General features: G+C 40.3%; 2 protein-coding genes and 1 pseudogene across 2 annotated transcripts; all 3 read right to left on the reverse strand.

Annotated features, from left to right (window-relative positions):
• CRY1 (cryptochrome 1) lies at positions 1-7,285 on the reverse strand. Its single transcript, XM_078587979.1, has 6 exons — positions 6,757-7,285; positions 4,660-4,878; positions 2,566-3,031; positions 2,221-2,461; positions 432-1,204; positions 1-247 (listed from the first exon to the last, which is right to left on the reverse strand). The coding sequence occupies exons 1-5, from the start codon at positions 7,274-7,276 to the stop codon at positions 446-448; spliced, it is 2,205 nt and encodes a 734-aa protein (XP_078444105.1). The 5' UTR covers positions 7,277-7,285; the 3' UTR covers positions 1-247; positions 432-445.
• A 2,899-nt stretch (positions 7,286-10,184) lies between these two features.
• LOC144714061 (U6 spliceosomal RNA) lies at positions 10,185-10,275 on the reverse strand (annotated as a pseudogene).
• A 4,093-nt stretch (positions 10,276-14,368) lies between these two features.
• POR (C-CAP/cofactor C-like domain-containing protein) lies at positions 14,369-15,658 on the reverse strand. Its single transcript, XM_078588569.1, has one exon. It carries the CDS (start codon positions 15,608-15,610, stop codon positions 14,441-14,443), a length of 1,170 nt encoding a protein of 389 aa, XP_078444695.1. The 5' UTR covers positions 15,611-15,658; the 3' UTR covers positions 14,369-14,440.
• Between the last annotated feature and the right edge of the window lie 6,296 nt (positions 15,659-21,954).

A 21,954-nucleotide genomic window follows, 5' to 3' on the forward strand; every position in this document is an offset into this window, starting at 1 on the left:
TCTAGAATACACCGTCCGATTCACTCTTCCGAGGAATACTAATCACTGTACAGCAACAATATGTTACACAAAATCAACGTCCTTACCAGATGAACTCGGTTCATGTGCTCGGCCACTATCACAGACCAAACCCTCATCTGCCGTTCTACGACAACGGTGGACGGTCCTTCGCTTCAGCTAATTTTGGAACATCATCTGGTTGACGGCATTCGGTCGCAAGGTGTTCTCCACCTCCCAGCTCCATGTACTGCAGAAGAAAACCAAGTCAGGAGCAAGACCCGCGAAGAACATGATAAAATCCAGGATTGACAACCTTTCGATCTCGGTAGCGGCATTTTACTAGAAATAGACAATATGCTAATAACCATGGAGAGCCAAAACCCTATGATAGCAGAGCAAGTAAAACAGCACATAGTTGATATTTTCATCACCTTGAATGTGAGAGTTAACTCCAATTCATCAGCTGATGGGGCGGCCGCCGGATGAAGCTGCCTCCTTCTTGGCCTATAAAATGTTCAGAGTGGCTTGATGAGACGGCCGGCTGTGACCACACTGGAACGACACCGCCATCTCTCCCAGTCCAGCTGCTTGAGGACTCTGAAGTTGACTCTGCCTCGTCTTCCAGCCCAATCTGGCCAAACAGGCGAAGACGGCGGTCAACGGTGGTCTCCCCATTGCGGGTAGCTCTTCCCTGGTCAAATCCCAGGAATTCTTCCCTTGTGCCCAGGCCAACAGAGCCTTCATCTTCGCCTGCCCTGACAATGGAGGAGATACTGGGGACCATTTGATCTTCTAGCCGCCGCTGCGTACTGCCACCACCGCCCCCGCCATCACCGCCACCGCCGCCATTGGCATTGACTCTTGTTGGCTCCCGGTCGACTTCCATTTGGAGGTCGGGCGGGAAGTCAGCAGGGGGCACATCGGAGGAGTCGCCGAGTCCCTCCTCGGTACCATTCTCTGTTGCCGCCCTGGAGACAGCTTCGAGCTGCCACATCTGGACAATGGCCTGCTGAATGCGGGCTTTGGCAGCGGAAATTTCTATGATTGGAAGAGGGTAATTGGACCCGAGCTCGATTCCTGCCGCTTGGAGGACTGACTCGGGAGCGTTCCAAGGATGGTGGATCCAGTCAGTTGGCAGCCTCGCCAGCTCCGGAAGCCAGCGCCGAACGTACTCCCCATCTGGGTCAAACTTGTACCCTTCAAACTGCCCCAAGGACAGATAAAAGATTAGGAAAAGGTCCAGCTGAGGCAATCTATTAACCTCTTGTGTTTCATCAGCAACCAGGTTGCTCTCTCACACAAGGAAAAAAAAAGGAAAAATAAACTGAGTTAGAACCCAGGAAAGAGGAGACATAGCATCAGAGCTCGCTGATGAGGGGATCATCAAATGGGTTGAAGAGGAAGGTCAAGTGTTTGAGAAACTTTCAAGGGAAGAGATATCATCGATTGAGTGGCTTTCTTTGGCGAAGAAAAAAAAAATCCACCTTTTACCCAAAGAAAGAGGAATGAGCGATCAAAGGTTATCAGATATTTGCAAGAAAGAAAAGGCATAAAAATGCGTCGGAAAGAAAGTAACAAGCTTTCTTTTGATTAACCAAATCAAAATTTTGGGTTATTAAATAAATATCATAATGAGGTTTGCTTTCTCTCACAAGATTAAAGAAAATAAAGAGGAAGATCAGAATCAAGAAATGGGCTGGACAGAAACGAAAAAGAGGATCACCAAATGGTTTGCATAGAAACGAAATTTTCTATCGATCATCCGTAACAAGTTTGAACATTTTCTACGAGAAAGATCCCCAAATGGGTTCGTTCTCATTTGACTAAAAAAGAAAGCTTTGCAAATAATTTTTCATGGAAGGGACACAAACGCACAAGTGAGAAGGTTTTAACAGGAAAATCATGATGATGATTGAGAATTCTTCCTTTCAAAAAAATGATGATGGTTGAATACTCTCGCATTAAAAGAGAAAGGGAACCATTTCTAAACGCACAGGAGCAGAGTACGCACGAAGGCTGAATGACAATTCACAAAACAAGTAACATATGGGCAAGAGAGAAACGCAGCTCTTAAATAGTGAAATAAGAACGCCGATTCCTAAATCTCACATGAAAAAAGAAGAAAAACACCAATTTTAGCAGCACAAAAGAGGAAAGCATGCAAAGAAAATAAAAGAACGATTAAGAAACGGACACGATAGAAGGAAGAAACTTTCTCACCTGGGGATTATCAATGCTGTCAAGCTCACGGCCATCAGGCAGAGACCCAGAGATGTATTGCCAGCCAAGGGCGTCACTCTCGAGGTCTGCATCCATCAAAGTATCCCAGAAATACTTCATTCCCCACCTCCATGGCAGCTGAAGAACCTTCACAAAGAAACTAGAGACGACGACCCGGATTCGATCATGGAGCCAGCCTGTTGCCCAGAGCTCCCTCATCCCGGCATCAACCAGCGGATACCTGTTGGAAGTCAACATCCTGCCTAAGTTAAGAAGTGGAAGCAGTGCTATCGCTATAAGCTATAACTTTTAGCAGAGAGGCAGGCGCTTGAATCTCAACAGTACCCAGTTCGGCCTTGTCTCCAAGCCTTGAAATACCCCTCATCAATAACCCATGGAAAGAACTTGAGATGGGCCAGCAGCGGCCTCTCGTGGCTGCACGGGTGGTTGAAGCTCATGTACCGGGAATACTCTCTCAATCCGATGGACTTGAGGAAGAGATTGATGCTCTCTTCGCCGTCGAGGTTGCCATCGTTTGCCCAGACCAGCTGCTTCATGCGCACGAGGTGGAAGACCTTGCGCACGCTGATTTCACCAAAGTGTAGGTGTGGGGAGAGGAGAGAAGTGGTGGTGCTGTCCGCCTTCTTGCGGTTCACCGAGTAGTCTATGAGTGGGCCACTGATGAATGCCGCCAGAGCCTTGTCAGCATTGCGCCAGCCAGGGGTCCAGGCCCGGGCCAGCAGTGCATTGCTTCCCTTCTCTGATTCGTCCTCAAAGATCAGGTTATCTGATGCGCACCTAGACGTGTCCCCTGCATACAAACACGCACCCATGCATCCATGTCTATATCTTGTATTTTAACGAAAAAAGAAACAACATGTTGAACACGGTGGATTAGAATATCAAAAAAAAAAACATGTTGCCTCTATGTAGATATGCGTGGGTGAATCTTGTATTTGAGCATGGGTCATCAGCCCCATCCTACTCAACATGTTGGTCCTTATGTATGTATCTCTGCATGTTAATAACATTTATTGCGCATAGAGCACTAGAGCCACCCATACATTACTCTCATCCACTGGGCACAGAGCACTAGGCTTAACCATACATGGATGTTGGTCTGAAGTTCATATATATTGTATTTGAAGAAAAAAAGAAGCCATCCTCATCAACTGAACATCAATAACTGTTTTTACACGTATCTATGTTGTATTTCAGAAAAGAGAGCTGTTTTTTTTAACTGAGCATGGTACACCAGCCCCACATATGCATCCATATTGTCATGCATGTATGTATGTATTTGTAAATGTGTGTATATATATCAAAGTAGAGAAAAAAATTGATGCTCTCATCAACTGAGCGTGATGTCACCAGACCCACTCAGACATGCAAGTTGACTTGTGAAGGATATATGCATCGATACATCTTGTCTTCGAGGAAAATATTATTATTTTCGTCAACTGAGAAGGTGCACCATTGCCACTCATGCATACATATTGGTCTGTATGTATGTCACATGTAAATGAATTGTCTATAATTTTTTAAAAAAATTGTATTTTCGTATATGAGAAAATTTGTATTTTCGTCAAACTGTTCTCTTTAGCTGAGCATGGGGCATCATTCTCATCCTTCCTAATACTATTCTAACCTAGGACAATAGTTTTCAAAATTTCGTCTTAGATAAGAAATTGAAATATTTGATTTTTTTTTTTAACAATAAAATTTAAATGTTCGTCAAACTGTTCTCTTTAGCTGAGCATGGGGCATCATTCTCATCCTTCCTAATACTATTCTAACCTAGGACAATAGTTTTCAAAATTTCGTCTTAGATAAGAAATTTAAATATTTGATAAAGATGTTTTTTTCACAAGTCCCTTCTTTCCTGTCATCGGCTCAGCAGAACCTATCTTGTAGCTTGTTATTTAGAACGAATGAGTAAAATCTGGGAGAGATCCTTAAAAACAATTCGAAAAAGTTTAAAAAAGGATTACCACGGACTTCATGAAAATGTAGAAGTCCATTTTGTTCCTTCTGCCATTATGTTATTAACTACTATGGTTTAAAAAAGACAACCCATGAATAGAAATTTGAGTTCAAACTCAGTAAGAGGCCCAGAAAGAGATGGAGATTTTTTAGGTGTTGTCCCTGACGCTCTCTAACGCTCAGTTGAACAGCACGCTTGATCAATGGATGAAAGAAATAACATCATCAGCCATGCAGTTCGATTGAGCACACGGGAGGAAACACAAAAGGTGAAATGGAAAAACCTTTCACTAGACTTTTAGGGCATGTGATTAAAATTTGTAATATAATCATAATTATTCGACTTTCTCACAGAAAAGGTGGCATATTTTTCAGGGATGAAAGTCATAACAGGATTAAGCACCCCAGATAGTAGAAAATAAAATTAAAACTAAAAAAATAACATCGATGACATACCAGGTATAATTCTTTTGGGAGGCAGCATGGGCGCCGCAGGATCAAACGGCATGCTCATGCATTTGTTCCAGAAACTTGCAAATGTAGTAAATGGCCGGCCTTCGTCATCGTTGACTTCCCAAGGTTCATAAAGTAGGTCAGCATTGAACGAACGCACTGTTATTCCTTGTGAAGTTAAATGTTCCTTCAGCCGGTGGTCTCTTACAAGGGACAGCGGATCTGCATTAAAAAGGAAGAATGAGCCAGAAGTACTTACCAAACCATACATTTTCAGGGCATGCATAACCAAAAGTTATGGTTTACACAATATTTTCCATGAGCAAAGATAATTTTCGTCTTCCCAGAATGAGCTAATGCACGATTAAGAAATGGTATACAGGTTGGAGAACGATGAGGAATTTTTCATCATCATTGTCATCCTCACAGATTATCATCGTAATTCCAGTCGCAGACGGATGAAGACTAGGCATGAAGGCTGGGCATCATCATTGCCATGCTAGATGCCAACCGCGAGAGAGAGAGATGCAAATTTCTCTTTTTTTGAACGAAATCTACAAATTATATTTATCATCCATCGTCATCAATGTCATCCCGTGTTGCCAATAGAATGCATCAGAACAATTAAAGAGCACACATGGTTTTTTCTTCTTTAATAAAAAAGAGCATACTTGGTACATCATAAAGATAATACTTTCGTTTGCCTTTTTAATTTAAGGATATTAAAGATCAATATCCTTGTCGTCCATCCATTGATGGCCATGTCGACGACGATGATTTTTTCAGCCTCATCCATGTTTTGGCAGCTAGGATGATTTTTGCAAAATTATCATGTCCTCAACAACATCAAAGAAACTTTTGGCAGAGCTTCTTTCTTATGATATCCAGTCAATAATAGATCAGACATCAGATTTCACGTCAAACCCAACACCCAGCTTTTAAAGCAAAGCTGGAAGCTAACAGATGAGATGGAAGTGAACACTGCGACCTTATCATATTCCCATGAAACAAAGAAACTCTTCTAAACACTATCAAAGAAACTCTTCCCAGATACATAAAACTCGAAGCATGATCTATATAGATGCATGTTTTCAAGCTAGGATCGAACCCTAGAAAAGAAGAAAAGAAAGGCAAGGAATCCAGGAGCATATTATCAGGCAAGGAAATCTAAATTCCATTCTTCCTGAGGTATCAAAACTTATGATTTCCCGTAATTTGATGGGATTTTTTTTTGCAAGACACAAATTCTTCTCGCAAACCAAAACTCATCAATTATGATTCGTAGTAATTTGATTGGAATATTTCGCTCAATACAAATCCTTGGTCGGAAAATCAAAACTCATCAATTGAGAATCGCTGTGATCTGATAGGAATTTTTCGCCCAATACAAATCCTAGTCCAAAAAATCAAAACTCACCAATTAAGATTCGTTGTAGTTTGATACGAATTTTTCGCCCAATACAAATCCTTGCTCTAAAAACAAAAACTCATCGATTATGATTCGCAGTAATTTGACAGGAATTTTTCGCCCACTACAAACCCTTGCTCGAAAAATCAAAAGTCATAAATCATGATTCGCAGTAATTTGACAGGAATTTTTCGCCCAATACGAACCCTCGCAAGAAAAATAAAAAATCATCAATTAAGATTCTCCGTAATTTTATAAGAATTTTTCGCCCAATACAAATCCTTGCTCGAAAATCTAAAACTCATCGATTATGATTCGCTGTTACTTGATAGGAATTTTTCGCCCAATACGAATCCTTGCTCGAAAAATCAAAAATTATAATTCGCAGTAACTTGATAGGAAATTTTCGCCCAGTACAAACCCTTGCTCGAAAAATCAAAACTCATAAATCATGATTCGCAGTAATTCGACAGGAATTTTTCGCCCAAAACAAACCCTTGCTCGAAAAATCAAAACCCATCAATTACGATTCAACAAAATCTGCTACGAATTTTTCCCTCCACACAGATCCCCGCTCCCAAAATCAAGACCCGCCACGCATAATCTGCTCTAATTCGACAGGAATTTTACACTCGCATCGAAAACCCAAAACTCATCCACTGATGATGATGATGAGGGAGGTATGGACTGACCGTAGAGGTGGTTGAAGAACACCTGCGAAGCGCCGGTGGAGCGGACGACGTCGGCCAAGCAGGAAGCGGAATCGGCCGATCGTTTGGTGACCAGGGAAGTGCCGAGGCTCTTGAGAGAGCAATCCAAGTGCCGCAAGCTCTGGCTGAGCCACCATCGCGAAGCTCTTCCAGGGTAGTAATGCCCTTCTTCCTCCGGCGCCCAGATGAACACCGCCACCACGCGGCCGGCCCGGACCGCGGCCGTCAGGGCGGGGTTGTCCTCGAGCCGCAGATCGCGCCTGAACCAGACCACGGTCGTGGCGGCGCGAGCCCCGGCGCGGTGCATGGCTCGTCGCCTGGGCTCAGCTCGGCCGGAGAAGCGCGGCGCCGCCCCCCTCCATCTTGTGCAGTCTCGCTGCCCCACCCCGACCGGATATGGGGCGGAGAATGATTGGTTTTTGCTCGTCGCTGAGTTTTTTTTTTTCTTCTTTTTTTTTTTTTTTACTTTAACCTGAGAATCTACTCCCGGCCCCATCCCCATAGTCCTCTATTGTAATTTCCGGTCCGGACGGGACGGCTCTCGTCCGACCGTCCGTCCCAAGGTCTCGGACGAAAAAACCCTCCCGTCCACGTCCCTGCTGTAGTCTACTTCTGAATCGTCTGGGACGTGGTCGATGGACGGGATGGGAAGAAGATCGTACACGAGGTTGGACGAAAATCAGTACGGAGGTCTCAGACGAAAAAACCATCCTGTCCGTGTCCCTGCACTAATCGTCTGAGAACATGGAGGATGGACGGGACAGGAAGAAGATCGTATGCGAGGTTGGACGAAAAAACCATCCTGTCCACGTCCCTGCACTAGTCGTCCGAGACCTGGACGATGGACGGGACGGGAAGAAGATCGTACACGAGGTTGGACGAAAATCAGTACGGAGCTCTCGAACATAAAAACCGTCCCGTCTGCGTCACTGCACTAGTATAGTTCCAAATATTCTGGGACGTGGACAATGGACGGGACGGGAAGAAGGTCATATGCCAGGTTGGACAAAAATCAGGATGGAAATTTATCCCGAGCTGAACGGACGGGACGGTTTTCGTCCACTCGGATAAAAAAACCGTCCAGTCAGGAGGTTTCGGATGAAGAAACCGTCCCGCTCGCGTCCCTGTACTGATTACGGACATTGGACGAGCAGATCTTTGTCCCATTCCGTCCATCGTCCACGTCCCGGACGATCCGGAACTATACTAGTGCAGGGACATGGACGGGATGGTTTTTTTTTCTCCCAGGACAAAAAAATCGTCCTTGGACAAAAAAGGGGATGGAAATTTGTCCCGTGACGAACAGACTGGACGGTTTTCATCCACTTGGACGACAAAACCACCCACTCCGGAGTTCTCGAACGAAAAAACCCTCCCGTCTGCGTCCCTACACTGATTCCTGAAGTCAGATGGGACGATCTTCGTCCCGTCCCGTTCATTGTCCACGTCCCAGACGATCCAGAACTATACTAGTGCAGTGACGTGGACGATACGGTTTTTTCATCCCACGTTGAAAAATCGTCCTGTCAGCGAGGTTGGATGAAAACCGCGACAGAAGGTCGTCCCGAGATCACCAGCCGGGACAGTTTTCGTCCACTCAGACGAAAGAACAGTCCCGTCTGCGTCCCTGCACTGATTCCAGACGTCGAACGGGACGATCTTAGTCCCATCCCGTCCATCATCCACGTCCCTGACGATCCGGAACTATATCTGGTAATTTCTGGTTCAACCATAGCCCTAGGTTGTCTCTTTTTTAACAGCCATGTTACATCTCTATTCCTTTCTTACGTGTGCCATTGTGGAAGAAAGGTGTTTTTCAAAGTCTTGGCTGCTTATCTGTTCAACCGTAGCCCTACTTTGTCTCTTTTTTATGGTTAGGCTCTATCCCTCTACCTCGTATTCATGGTGATTTTTATAGTGGGGGGTTCAACCATAGTCTTAGTTAGTCTTTTTTATCATTACTATGTATCCCTGATCCTTGTATTTCGTTTCTGATGTGTGTACAGTGATTTTTGGACTTGGGGCTCTTATCTGTTCAACCATAGCCCTAGTTTGTCTCTTTTTTATGGTGAGCCTATATCCCTCTTCCTCATCTTCCCTTTCTTGATATGACATAATGATTTTGGAGTTGTGGTGTTATCAGTTGAATCATAGCCTTAGTTTGTTTCTATTTATCATTCACTATTTCGCTCTTCATCACCTTCCTTTCCTACGTGCATGGTATTTTTGCAGCTGAGGCACTTATTTGTTCAACCATAGCCCTAGTTTATCTCTTTTCGACATTATGCATATGATATGGTTCTACTACATGGTTATTTTCAGGGTTGGGTGGATGTCGACATTCAACCATATCCCCAGTTTGAATATTTTTATCATTATGTCATATCATGTTTCCTAGTCTGCCCTTTCTTAGGTTACATCGATGGTACACGTTACTTTACTCACGGTCCATCACACCAGATGTAGTCTCAATTTTTCATTCCCTATAGTGTCAAAGACTGCAGCTTTCTAATTCCACTTATGGTGATTTTCAGACTCAAGACGGTTACCAGCATTTAACCATAGTCCTAGTTTGACCCTTTCTATGCCTACTTTAAGTACTTGTTCCTAGATTTTCCTTCCTCACATCACATTAAGGGCACCCACTGCTTTACTCAGTGGCCCACAACACCAGATGGACTCCTTGTATTTCTCTCAATTCATATCTTCATTACCTTCTATGTTGTGATTGAAGACTAGAGCTTTTGAGTTATACTGCCCAGTGACTTTCAAAGTTGGAGAGGTTATCAGTTCAAGCATAGCTGTTGTTTGTCTCCTTTTTACCCGTAGACTATATCCCAGTTCCTTGCCTTCCCTTCCCCACATCAGATCGAGAGCTCCTGCTACTTTACTCTCTTGAGTCATATGCTTAATATAAAATATGTTCTCTCTTTACATCTACACGTCTCTCTATCCCTTTCAATATATGCTGGCTTATCCCAGGGTGTTCATGGCTTTGTTTTTGCTACCTGGGAATACATCTGTTCTGCTTTTGCTCCCTTTTTATGCCATTGATTTATCATGTCTTTGGGATGCATGTGAGTCCATTCAAGAGTTACCCATCTCTCTCTCCAGCATGAATTTTTGGAGCTGCTCCATCAGATCATATGATTTCAATGGAGATGAGTATAGTCACCACTGTTTCTAGGGAGAGGAACCCCTCCATCTGTTCCACCAGCCAAAACCTTCTAAAATTAAGGGGAGAGGGGGCTTGGTCTCTGTAGAGAGAGAAACTCTACCTGTTAAATAATAATGAGCATTTATGGAATAAAGAGTGTAAATTTAGTAGATCCATTGATGAATAAATCTGTAGAAGGTAGAAAGTAGTATTCATTGACAGGAGGGGGCTAATCATCCTGCCCAATTCATTAAAAAAAGATAATTGTTTCTGTCATCCTTGAGCATGGGCCATGCTAATCTTCTCTGTATCGTTCCATTTTTATTTGATGTCCCAGAAGGAATGATTTATTATAGTAAATTATGGATGAAGCGACATCCATAATTAACTATGATAAATCATGGAATGCAAGTGGACTGCTGTGATTTTTCAGTGTATTAAAATAAAAGATTAGTGATAGTTAATTATGAATGATACGCCATCATCTGTCCCATTGAGTATCATGAAATGAAAGTAGTCTTCGCAAGCTATGGCAGTATAATTAAATAAGGATGATGTTTAATCAGCCCAATCCATTAATTGAATCGAGATGATTAAATGAGCGAGGGATGATGTCTCGTCATTATGAACCCTGGCCTTTTTTTAAGGTCAAGAAAATATAAATTATCTTATCAGCAAACGAGGGGCTGTCTCTGGTGAGGGTGCAGTATATATGAAAAAAGGAAGAGAGATAGAGATAGAGGTATATATATGTATAGATAGATATAGAGATAGAGATGCAGATAAAGATAGATACAGATATAGATATAGAAAAGGGGATAGGGACGGGGACAGGGATAGAGATAGAGATAGAGATAGAGATAGAAGTAGAGGTAGAGGTAGAGATATAGAGGTAGAGAGATAGAGATAGAGGTAGAGAGATAGAGATAGAGGTAGAGGTAGAGAGAGAGATATAGAGATAGAGATAGAGGTAGAGGTAGAGGTAGAAAGATAGAGATAGAAAGATAGAGATAGAGGTAGAGGTAGAGATTTAGAGATAGAGATAGAGGTAGAGGTAGAAAGATAGAGATAGAAAGATAGAGATAGAGGTAGAGATTTAGAGATAGAGATAGAGATAGAGGTAGAGGTAGAGAGAGAGAGAGATAGAGATAGAGGTGGAGGTAGAGGTAGAGAGGTGGGGTGAGAGATAGAGGTGGGGTAGAGGTGGGGTGGGGTGGGGTGAGGTAGAGAGATGAGATAGAGGTGGAGGTGGGGTGAGAGATAGAGATGGGGTGGGGTGGGGTGAGAGATAGAGATGGGGTGGGGTGGGGTGAGAGATGGGGTGGAGAGATGAGATAGAGGTAGAGGTGGGGTGGGGTGGGGTGGAGGTGGGGTAGAGAGATAGAGATAGTGATAGAGATAGAGGTAGAGGTAGAGGTAGAGAGATAGAGATTGAGATAGAGGTAGAGGTAGAGAGACAGAGATAGAGATAGAGGTAGAGGTAGAGAGATATAGATAGAGATAGAGGTAGAGGTAGAGAGATAGAGATCGAGGTAGAGAGATAGAGATAGAGGAAGAGATAGAGAGATAGAGATTGAGATAGAGCTAGAGATAGAGATCAAAGTAGAATAGAGCTAGAGATAGATTTAGAGGTAAAAATATAAATTAAGATAGACATAGAGGTAGAAACAAAAATTAAGATTTAGAAAGAGATTGAGATAGAGAATCGCGGTAGGGATAGGGATAGAGGTAGAGATATAGTTATAGACAGAGATAGAGAGAGAGAGAGAGAAATAGGGCTTCCCTTTATGTCCTTTTTCATGGGTCAGTCTTATCGATGCAAGATCGCTACTGCAGAATTTTGGTCCCCATCAAGGCCACCAGTTGCTGTGATTGGTGGGGCCCTCCCCAAATAGTTGCCCATTCATGGATCACAAAGTAATGGCTCTCCCCAGCCACTTGTTTCTCTCTCTCTCTCTAGATCTATCTCAGTCTCTAAATATAAATCTATAAATAATTAAATCTCTCTCTATACATATCACGCTCTTCTTATCCCTCTATCACTCTGTCTCTATATATAAATCGATAAATAATGATAACTCACTATATCAAGCTCTATTTATCCCTATCTCTATAGGTCTCTCTCTCTCTGTCTCTACCTCTATTTCTGTCTCTTTCTATCACACTTCCTCTCTCTAAACTTCAGAGAGTTCTACAGTAAAAGGCAATATGTAAGTTTTTGTGTTCTGGAGCTTTAGAAGAAGAGGATAAAAGATAAATCGCATAAATTGCATAAATGAAAAGAAAAATGGAAAATATCCGGTATCTTCATACTTCCTCGGTGAAGAACATTCATCGTAGAGCACCCAGTTGCGAGAATATTCAGCATTTATGGATACACATCACGAGTTTCCAAAGCTAGAAAAGTCGAAATTTTAAGAAAAAAAACAGTCTTCAAGCGGTTTGAAATTTTCTCAAAGCTGTTCTAAAGATCTTTTACACTAATTTTTCTCAGAAAGAGGTTTCTCGTTTTAATATTTACAGTTGATCGTTAAAGTTTGAATTTTTAAGACAGGAGCGCGGCATCTTTTCATAGAAACGATCCAACGAAATAAAGGTTCTTTTTTGGGAAAAGATCATAAAAAATTGAAATTTAGAACCAAACACGTGAACTTGTTCTAGCATGATAAAAAAAAAACTTTTTTTCTGCGATAAATACAAAAAACTGATCTTTGGAGAGAAATCCGCGAATTGTTTTCTTTTTTAGGAAAAAGATCCGTGAATTATTTTCGCACTTGGAAGAGTATAGAGATCAAAGAAACAAGGCAGACCTGCTTTCCACAAAGAAAAAACTTCCAATTTTTATTAAATACAAAAAAACTGATGTGTTTAGAGGGGTAATCTGTGAATTGTTTTAGCATTTTGAAGAACACAGATCAAACAAACGAGGTAACTCTGCATTTCAGAAGTCTACAATCCCACCAGACAAAAAATTCCTTCTTTGGGGAAAAAATGGCAACAAACTGAAGTTAAGAAAGAAGCCCGTGAATTGTTTTAGCCGTTGGAAGAACACTAAGATCACAGAAACGAGGCAAACATAATATCAAGAGGGCTCTAATCTTACCGAACAAAAAAAATCTTTTTTTTGGAAAAGAACCCAACAAACTGAACTATAGTAGAGAAGGTTACCGATTATGGGTGATCTTCCTTAATTTATTCTATTTATAAAGCCAAATGAACTTTATAGAGAAACCCGTGAATATTTCTTGCACTTTGGAAGAACACAATGATCAAAACAAACGTGGCAAACCTGCGATCCAGAGGTCTATAATCCTACCAAACAAAAAAATACATTTTTCTTGGGAAAGAACACGACATACTAAAATTCGCAGAGAATCCCGCGAAGAACAAAAAAAGTCAAAGAAACGGGGCAAACCTCCAATCCAATGCTCTGCAATCCTAGGAACAAAAAGAAAATCATTTTCCGATAAAAACCGCAACGACCTGAATTTTAGAGCAAAACCGGTATTTTTAACATTTCGAAGACCACAATCAATAATCAAACTACAACAACCCTTTCGACCGATATTCTCCCACCAAACAAAAAAATCCATTTTCCAATAAAAAAACAACACCAATCTGAACTTTGGTGGTTTTAAGGCCGCATGGCTCCGGAGAGCGACAAGAGACTTTGATTGATCAGAATGTAAAAGATGGGACCGTGAGGTCCTGATAGGAGGTTCACCGACAAGTCGGGTGTTCATCCCTTTTATATTGCAAAAAAAAAACACACACACACACAACTGAACTTTAGAGCAAAATCCATATTTTTATCATTTCGAAGACTTCAAAAATAAAAAAAATAAAACCAGCGATCCATCAATCAATAATTAAACTCTAACATCCCTTCGACCCATATTCTCCCACCGAATAAAATAAATAAATTTTCCAACAAGAAACCACAACAAACTGAACTTTAAAGCGAAACACATATTCTTTGGCATTTTGAAGACCCACGAAAATAAAAAATGAAAACAGCAATCCATCAATTAATAGTCAAACTACAACAACCTTTTCGACCCATACTCTCCCATCACACGAAAGAAATCCATTTTTCCGACAAAAACCACAACTGAATTTTTTACCAAAACCCACATTACGAAGACCCAAAAAATACAAACCAAACCAGCAATCCATCAATTAATAGTCGAACTACAACAACCCCTTAGACCCATATTCTCCCATCAAACAAAAAAAAATCATTTTTCCCATAAAAATCACAACAACCTGAACTTAAGAGCAAAACCCGTCTTTTTATCATTTCGAAGACCCAAAAAATAAAATACACAATAGTATTCCATCAAACAATAATCAAACGACAACAACCCAATCGACCCAGATTCACCCACCAAACAAAAAAAAATCCATGTTACAATTAAAAAATCACAACAAACTGAATTTCAAAGCAAAACCCGTATTTTTATCATTTCGAAGACCCAAAAAATAAAATTCCATCAATCAATAATCAAACTACAGCAACCCAATCGACCCAGATTCTCCAAACTCCGAAATATCAACAGACCCACATCGCTCTTCCTCCGGAAGAACACACCAATTCGGAGACTGGGCAGCCCTCAGCCAGCAAAAATCATCCACCATGGCCCAATTCCCAGTCTCCTCAGCCAACCCACAATCCCTCATCTCTTCTTCAATCCCATCATACCTCAATCCAAACGGCGCAAATCTGACCCCCCTACATTCCTCCACAATCGGACGGCTACGCACTCTCAGATAGAAATCCGTCCCAATCGAACGGTGGATACGAACCTGATGAGACGCCAGCATCAGAACGCAGCCCTCCACGCCATCAATGAGCACGGAGCTCATCACCGGCCCAGCAAAAACTCTGCAGTTCTTCAATCTGTGGATGAACAGAGCTCTCAATTTCCCTCTGATGTAGACTTCACAAGAAGAGAGATCGCAGAGAGAGAATTCCCCCCCTTCTCCCTCCTCTCCTCTGAAATCCTTCACTAGAACTTGCTCTTCTCGGTCTCTGAAGCCTGCGGGGTAGTCAATCGGCTTAGAATCCACGGCTGGCGCTTCAGGAGAGGGATTTGGGGGTTTCTTCGAAGAGGGTTTGTTCTTGAAAGAGAATTTCTTGCGTGGGAGAAGAGATTCGGTGGCCTTCTCGAGGAGATCTCTGAGCTCGGCGACGGTTTTCAAGGCGCTGCGCACTTCGTAGGAGGGGAGGAAGTAGGAGGAATCCGCGATGAAGGTCTCGAGCTCGGAGATGGCGGTGGAGATCTGATCAAGCTCTCCTTTTGATGAAGATGGGTCGATTTGGCAGCGATCGACGCTTGATTTAGTGGAGTTCTTGGAGTTGGAGATCTGATCAAGCTCTCCTTTTGATAAAAATGGGTCGATTTGGCAGCGATCGACGCCGGATTGAGTGGAGTTCTTGGAGGTGGAGATCTGATCAAGCTCTGTCTTTGAGGATGGATCGATTAGGCAGCGATCGATACAGGATTGAATTGAGTTCTTGGCGGCGGAGAACTTGGCGAGGAAGAAATCGATAGATTCGAAGGCGGGGGAGGCGGTGGCGGTCGAGGCGGCGGGCTTGATAGTGCGATTGGAGAGGCGCTCGAGAATGGCGGTGCGCTTCCTCTCAGCGGCAGCGGCAGACGGGCGGCGATCCGCCATGATCAGAGGAAGGAGGTATGAGCTTTGGTGGGTTGCCCTGGACTTGTATAGTTGGTAGAAGATGAAAGAATTTATTTCTCAAATTATGCATGCTACTAGGATTATTTATTGATAGATATGTTAGTATTAGTAATATAATTTGATTTTATCATTAGCTAATGGTGATTATTTGGATAATGGCATGAACATTTTTAGGAAACTATCATGTCTAAGCAGGCAGATACCATGCATGTAAACAATGATTATTTATGCATAAGTATGTTACTTGTGTACTGATGTGGTTATATTATTAGGTGATTGTGGTTACTTGGATGATGGCATGAGCATTTTAGGAAATCTATCATGGCCAATCAAGCTGATACCATTCATGCGACTAGGATTATTTATGGATAGATGTGTTAGTATTAGTAATATGATGTGATTTTATTATTAGGTGATTGTGATAACTAGGATAATGGCATGAGTATTGTAGGAAATCTATCATGTCTAAGCAGGCTGATACCATGCATGCAACTAGGTTTATATATGGATAGATGTGTTAGTATTAGTAATATGATGTGATTTTATCATTAGGTGATTGTGATAACTAGGATGATGGCATGAGCATTGTAGGAAATCTATCATGTCTAAGCAGGCTGATACCATGCATGCAACTAGGATTATTTATGGATAGATGTGTTAGTATTATAAATAATGTGATTTTATGGTTAGGTGATGGTGATTACTTGGATGATGGCATGAGCATTTTAAGAAATCTGCCAAGGCTGAGCAAGCTGATACCATGCATGCAACTAGGATTATTTATGGATAGATGTGTTAGTATTACTAATATGATGTGATTTTATTATTAGGTGGTTGTGATTACTTGAATGATGGTACGAACATTTTAGGAAATCTATCATCCTAAGAAGGCTGATACCATGCATGAAACTAGGTTTATATATGGATAGATGTGTTAGTATTAGTAATATGATGTGATTTTATCATTAGGTGATTGTGATAACTAGGATGATGGCATGAGCATTGTAGGAAATCTATCATGTCTAAGCAGGCTGATACCATGCATGCAACTAGGATTATTTATGGATAGATGTGTTAGTATTATAAATAATGTGATTTTATGGTTAGGTGATGGTGATTACTTGGATGATGGCATGAGCATTTTAAGAAATCTGCCAAGGCTGAGCAAGCTGATACCATGCATGCAACTAGGATTATTTATGGATAGATGTGTTAGTATTATAAATAATGTGATTTTATGGTTAGGTGATTGTGATTAGTTGGATGATGGCCTGGGTATGTTTTGAAGTATTAGCTTTGGTGGGTTGCCCTGGACTTGTATAGTTGGTACAAGAACAAAGAATTTATTTGTCAAAAACAATGGATACTAGTAATAATGTGATTTTATCATTAGGTGATTGTGACTACTTGGATGAGGGCATGAACATTTGAGGACATCTCTCATGTCTAAGGAAGCTGATTCCATGCATGTGACTAGGATTATTTATGGATGGATATGTTATTATTAATAATGGGATTTTATCATTAGGTGATGGTGATTACTTGGATTATGGCATTGCAATTTTTTGAAGTATTAGTTGTGGTGGGTTGTCTTGGACTTGAATAGTTGCTAGAATATCAAAGAATTTATTTGTTGTACCATCCATGCAATTAAGATAATTTATGGGTTATTTGCTAATGTGCTTTTATCATTAGGTGATTGTGATTTTTTGGATGATGACACTATCATTTGAAAGATACCATGCATGCTACAATGATTATTTATAGACAGACTTTTTTTTGAAAGAATCATTGATGGATAGTTATGTTACCATTATTACTAATGTGGTTTATCATTAGGTGATGGTGATTATTTGGATGATGGCATGATCATTTCGTGGAGGAGATATTAGCTTTGATGGGTTGCCTTGGATTTCTCTAGTTGGTTGAAGATACTAAGCTTTATTTTGTCTGACCATATACATGACTAGGACTATTTATGGATAAATATGTCACTTTTGTACTACTGTGGTTTTATCATTAGGGGATTGTGACTACATGGATGATGGCATGAGAATTTTTAAGAAATTGGTAATGTATAAGCAATATGGTTATGTGTAATATAATACATGATGGGCTTCACTTGAATTACATTTGTTGACAATACTAATAAATCGGCCATTAGTTGAAGTATATCCACCTAAGCTCATTGCAATCAGCTTCAACTATCCTTTTAACCTTCGAACATGGTTTAAGGTCGTAGGGAATCATACAATAAATTCTAAAATCATAAAGTAAAGCTCATAAACATAAGGTGTTGGTTTTATGGCCTTGGTTTAGGGGAAACTGAATGGATTACTATAACGGAAGTCTCGGAATGAAATCGAAAAGGCAAGTGATAGATATTTAAGAAGATATACCAAAGTGATGCAAGTGTAATCATCTACAAAGACGATTTATTTGTGATGGTTGGATGGTGAAGAATCATAGGATGAATCCTAGATGTTGTGATGAGTGATGTCAAATGGTTTGGATGAGGAGATCACATGATAGCATGGATAGGGTGAATAACTGTGTTTAATCTATTCAAATGAATCAGACTCAAACTTAGAGAGAATCCGACATGCTTAACATTTTTTGATGAAGTACATAAATACATGGGTGACCAAGTGATGTAACATGACAAGGCCGGGATCGAGCGGCTCGTGTTACACCACATGAGGGGAGAGATAATTGATGGAAATATATGTGGCCTACAAGTCAATCACACATTCCATATCTCATTTCATTTTCATTATTAGAACATATTCATTATAGTGCACGTGTGATGCGTATAATGAAGTCCATGAATACATGATCCGACTTACTGAATTATGATGAGATCTTAATACGGAGATCACTAGTCTTTAAGCATGTGTTCTAAACATTCCTATTCAAAGGATACGCGAGAAGGACATCGAAGTATCCGGATAGAATAGCACTATCTAGCCTCACTCATATGATGAGTATGGCTGGTTCCGTAGCCATTAGTGTGGCGACACTAAGGATAGATAGTGGGTGTTCTTTAGTGGAATTGATCCGTTTGAATCGCTGAATGGTATTATACCGAACTATCAATCAGGTTGATTCATATCACGGTTGTGTAAGTGGTCCTTGGACATGAGACACCAAAGACGTCTTGTGGACGGACGGTTGTACTTTGGTTATGGCCAACGAGTCTCTAATCATGGGATTTTAAACGGTCTTAGTTCGGGTGCATCAAGAAGCACACGAAGGCGATTGAGTGGTCAAGATGGGATCGTCCACCCTCGGTATAAGAGGTGACAGCTCAAGGAAGATGATGCGATGAAGTCCTTGGCCAAGGCAGTGAAATATCGGAGAAGAGTTCTCCGATGATTTTCGAATGCATTAGTAATAACTTGCAAATTAACACGATTAATTGACAAATTTTACATTATATTTATGTGTCTTAATGACCATATTTGCATGTTATCATATAAAAATGAAGATAAATGACTTACACTTTGATTTTACTATTATTTCTAATTTTTATCATTTTTTACATGGAATTTAACCTCATTTTAGTGAAGAAATATTTTTAATAGAGCCTTAAATACTTGGCTAAAGGTTGGTGAGTACTATCCTGATTTTTCTGGAGTTTTCCATATTTTTATATAATTTTATGACCAATATTTAGTGAAGAAATGATTTTTTAATACATATTCTATTTTTTTGGCATTTTATAATGTATTTATATAATTATCAAGGGGCATCCACGTCATTCGCCCGAAATTCGGACGAAGAAGTGGATAAATATTATTAAAATAATATTAACAGAAAAAGAAAGAGTATTATTGGCTTATTATGGCATCGCAAATCACGATGCCATAATGAGCCAATCATTAGCTCAGAATTTATGACGTGGCGCGGTCGGCAAAGGTCTGATTATTTTTACTTTTGTGCAAGAATATTCCGTTGGTTAGCCGTGTGCATTAAATGCACGCGGTAACCGACACACATGCATTATACTTATTATTAGTCATTAGCGCGTACATTTAATGTACCCGCTAACCGACACACGCGATCCAATGCGTTTGCAGCGTCAATTTGCCGCGTGCATTAAATGCGCGCAGGAATCGACGATACGAAGTCAAAAATTGTGACTTAACTATCGTTTTTCTTTTTTTATATATAAAAATAAAGAGAAGGGGATGATGTGGCATTTTTTTAGCCATTTAAATACAAGAATCGATTTCCAATCATTGCGGGCGGCAGACGCGGACAACCACATGTCGACACACGATCCAAGGGCGGCAAAAACAAGGAAAAAGAGGCTCAGCCAATCAGAAAAATTGGTTTTTTTTTATATAATGAAATGATCCAATGACCTAGATTAATCTACAGTAAAACGGCGATATCTGGAGATCTAGCCGTCCGATTGGGCTGAAATTTTGAGGGCATGTTTGTCTTTCCCCCTCTACAATCCCTACAGTTGTATCTTTAAATAGAGGTCTGGAAAAGGGCAAAATTCACTTTTTGAAGATCTCTCCAAGGATTTGGCCAGGAAGGACACAAGAGTTGCTTTGGAAGTCGACAGTTCTTGATTCTGCACTCAAATCTGCAAGTTTCTGATTTGTATTTCAACCTTCTTCTTGAACGATTCTAAAACGCCAAGGTATGAGCAAAATGTACATGCCCTAGAAGTGGTTTTGAATGAAATTAGCAATGCATTTTGATTCTGATTCAAGATATGGTTTTAATCTTTAATTTTACATCAATTTTGAACACTTCTGTATTATTAGATTTTTAATTTAGGGTCAGATTTCACCTTTTGCCCAATTTCTTCACTTTCTCTCTCCAGGTTGATTTGTCTAGTTTCTCCCTCTAGATTTCAATTTTTATTGTTTTTAAATTTAATTTAATATATAAAAAACCTAAAAACAAAATTTTATTCGAAATTTCATTCATCTTGAAGTCCAATTTAAAAATCCCTTTCTTGATTATTAAATTCCCAATTTTAATTCATAAAAATTGTCTTAAAATTTTATGATAATTGGGAAATTAATAATCGAAATTAATCTGATCTTATAATCGAAATAATTTTATCTTGAGCTTTTTGACCAAAATATTAAAAATCAAAGTTACATTTTTTTACTTGATTTTGATTTATTAAAAACATTATTAAGCATAGTTAAGGTTTATTTATTGAAAAATTAATTCATCTTTGAATTAATTCATTAAAATTGGATAAAAATTCTTACATGCTCCCTCCTTGTGGTTTGACCCCTTGCTTGCTCTATATTCTATATTTAGTGACTAAGGGTATTCATAAAATTTATTCTATAAGTCTAAACGTCAAATCAACGACATATTTACATGCATTTTTAGGCTTATCAATCAGTACTAACTCGGATGACCAATTAAGGTTTGATAGTTGACCATACCCTTAGTAGTCCAAGGAGGGTCAAGTGGATGAGGGACTAAACATACACAGTAACCGATGATGAACAGGTTCCATGAAGTGAGTAGATACATACTCCTTTGTATCTTCCAGAACACGATGTGTAGCTTGGCACCCCACATGTTGGAGACTCGACCTATTGATTGGGTTAAATCGATCCGACATTAATCAATCTATATGATGATATAGTTAATTAATTTTTAAGGCCAATAAAGATTATTAGGCCGCTAGAGTCATTGACTAAACTGATTCATGGATCTAGAGGGTCACACGCAAATGGTCTTTTGGATGTCGGAAGATATACTTAAGTTTTTGGGGGTTTTTATGAAAAATACCCACTTAGTATAAATAGGAGAAGGCCTTGAATGAAATTCACCCAGGCCAGAATTGTTCAGGGGGCCTTTCCCTTCTTCTCCCTTCTCCCCATACCCCTTCTTCATCCTCGATGCAATTAGGATGACGTAATGACGATGACGGAGAAAGAATGGGCTCGTCAATGAGGAGGAGGAGATTCGACGTGCCGAGGATCGCGTGGATACGTCTAGAGGCTGCACACTTAAGCAGCTTGACTCGTCTTGCTCTGGGATCCAAGAAATCACAAATGTGATCCGTACAAAGGTACTTCATTTCATGGTTTTAATGATGCCGTTCAATTTGCAAATGTCTTCCGTTGTGTATCATTTTCCATTTGTTCATCCAGTCTAGGCCTATAGAACCTAACAATTAGGCCACTAAGGTTATTAACAAGAATGATACATGGGTCTAGAGGGTCAGATGCATAAGGTCATAAGGGAATTGGTGGATATATTTTACATTTACAGCTTTTAAGAAAAACCTGAAGTGAAATATAAAGAAGGAAAGAGCTCTCATTTCAAACACCTAT

This window comes from Wolffia australiana, chromosome 16, assembly GCF_029677425.1.
Source record: "Wolffia australiana isolate 7733 chromosome 16, ASM2967742v1".
Classification (NCBI taxonomy): domain Eukaryota; kingdom Viridiplantae; phylum Streptophyta; class Magnoliopsida; order Alismatales; family Araceae; genus Wolffia; species Wolffia australiana.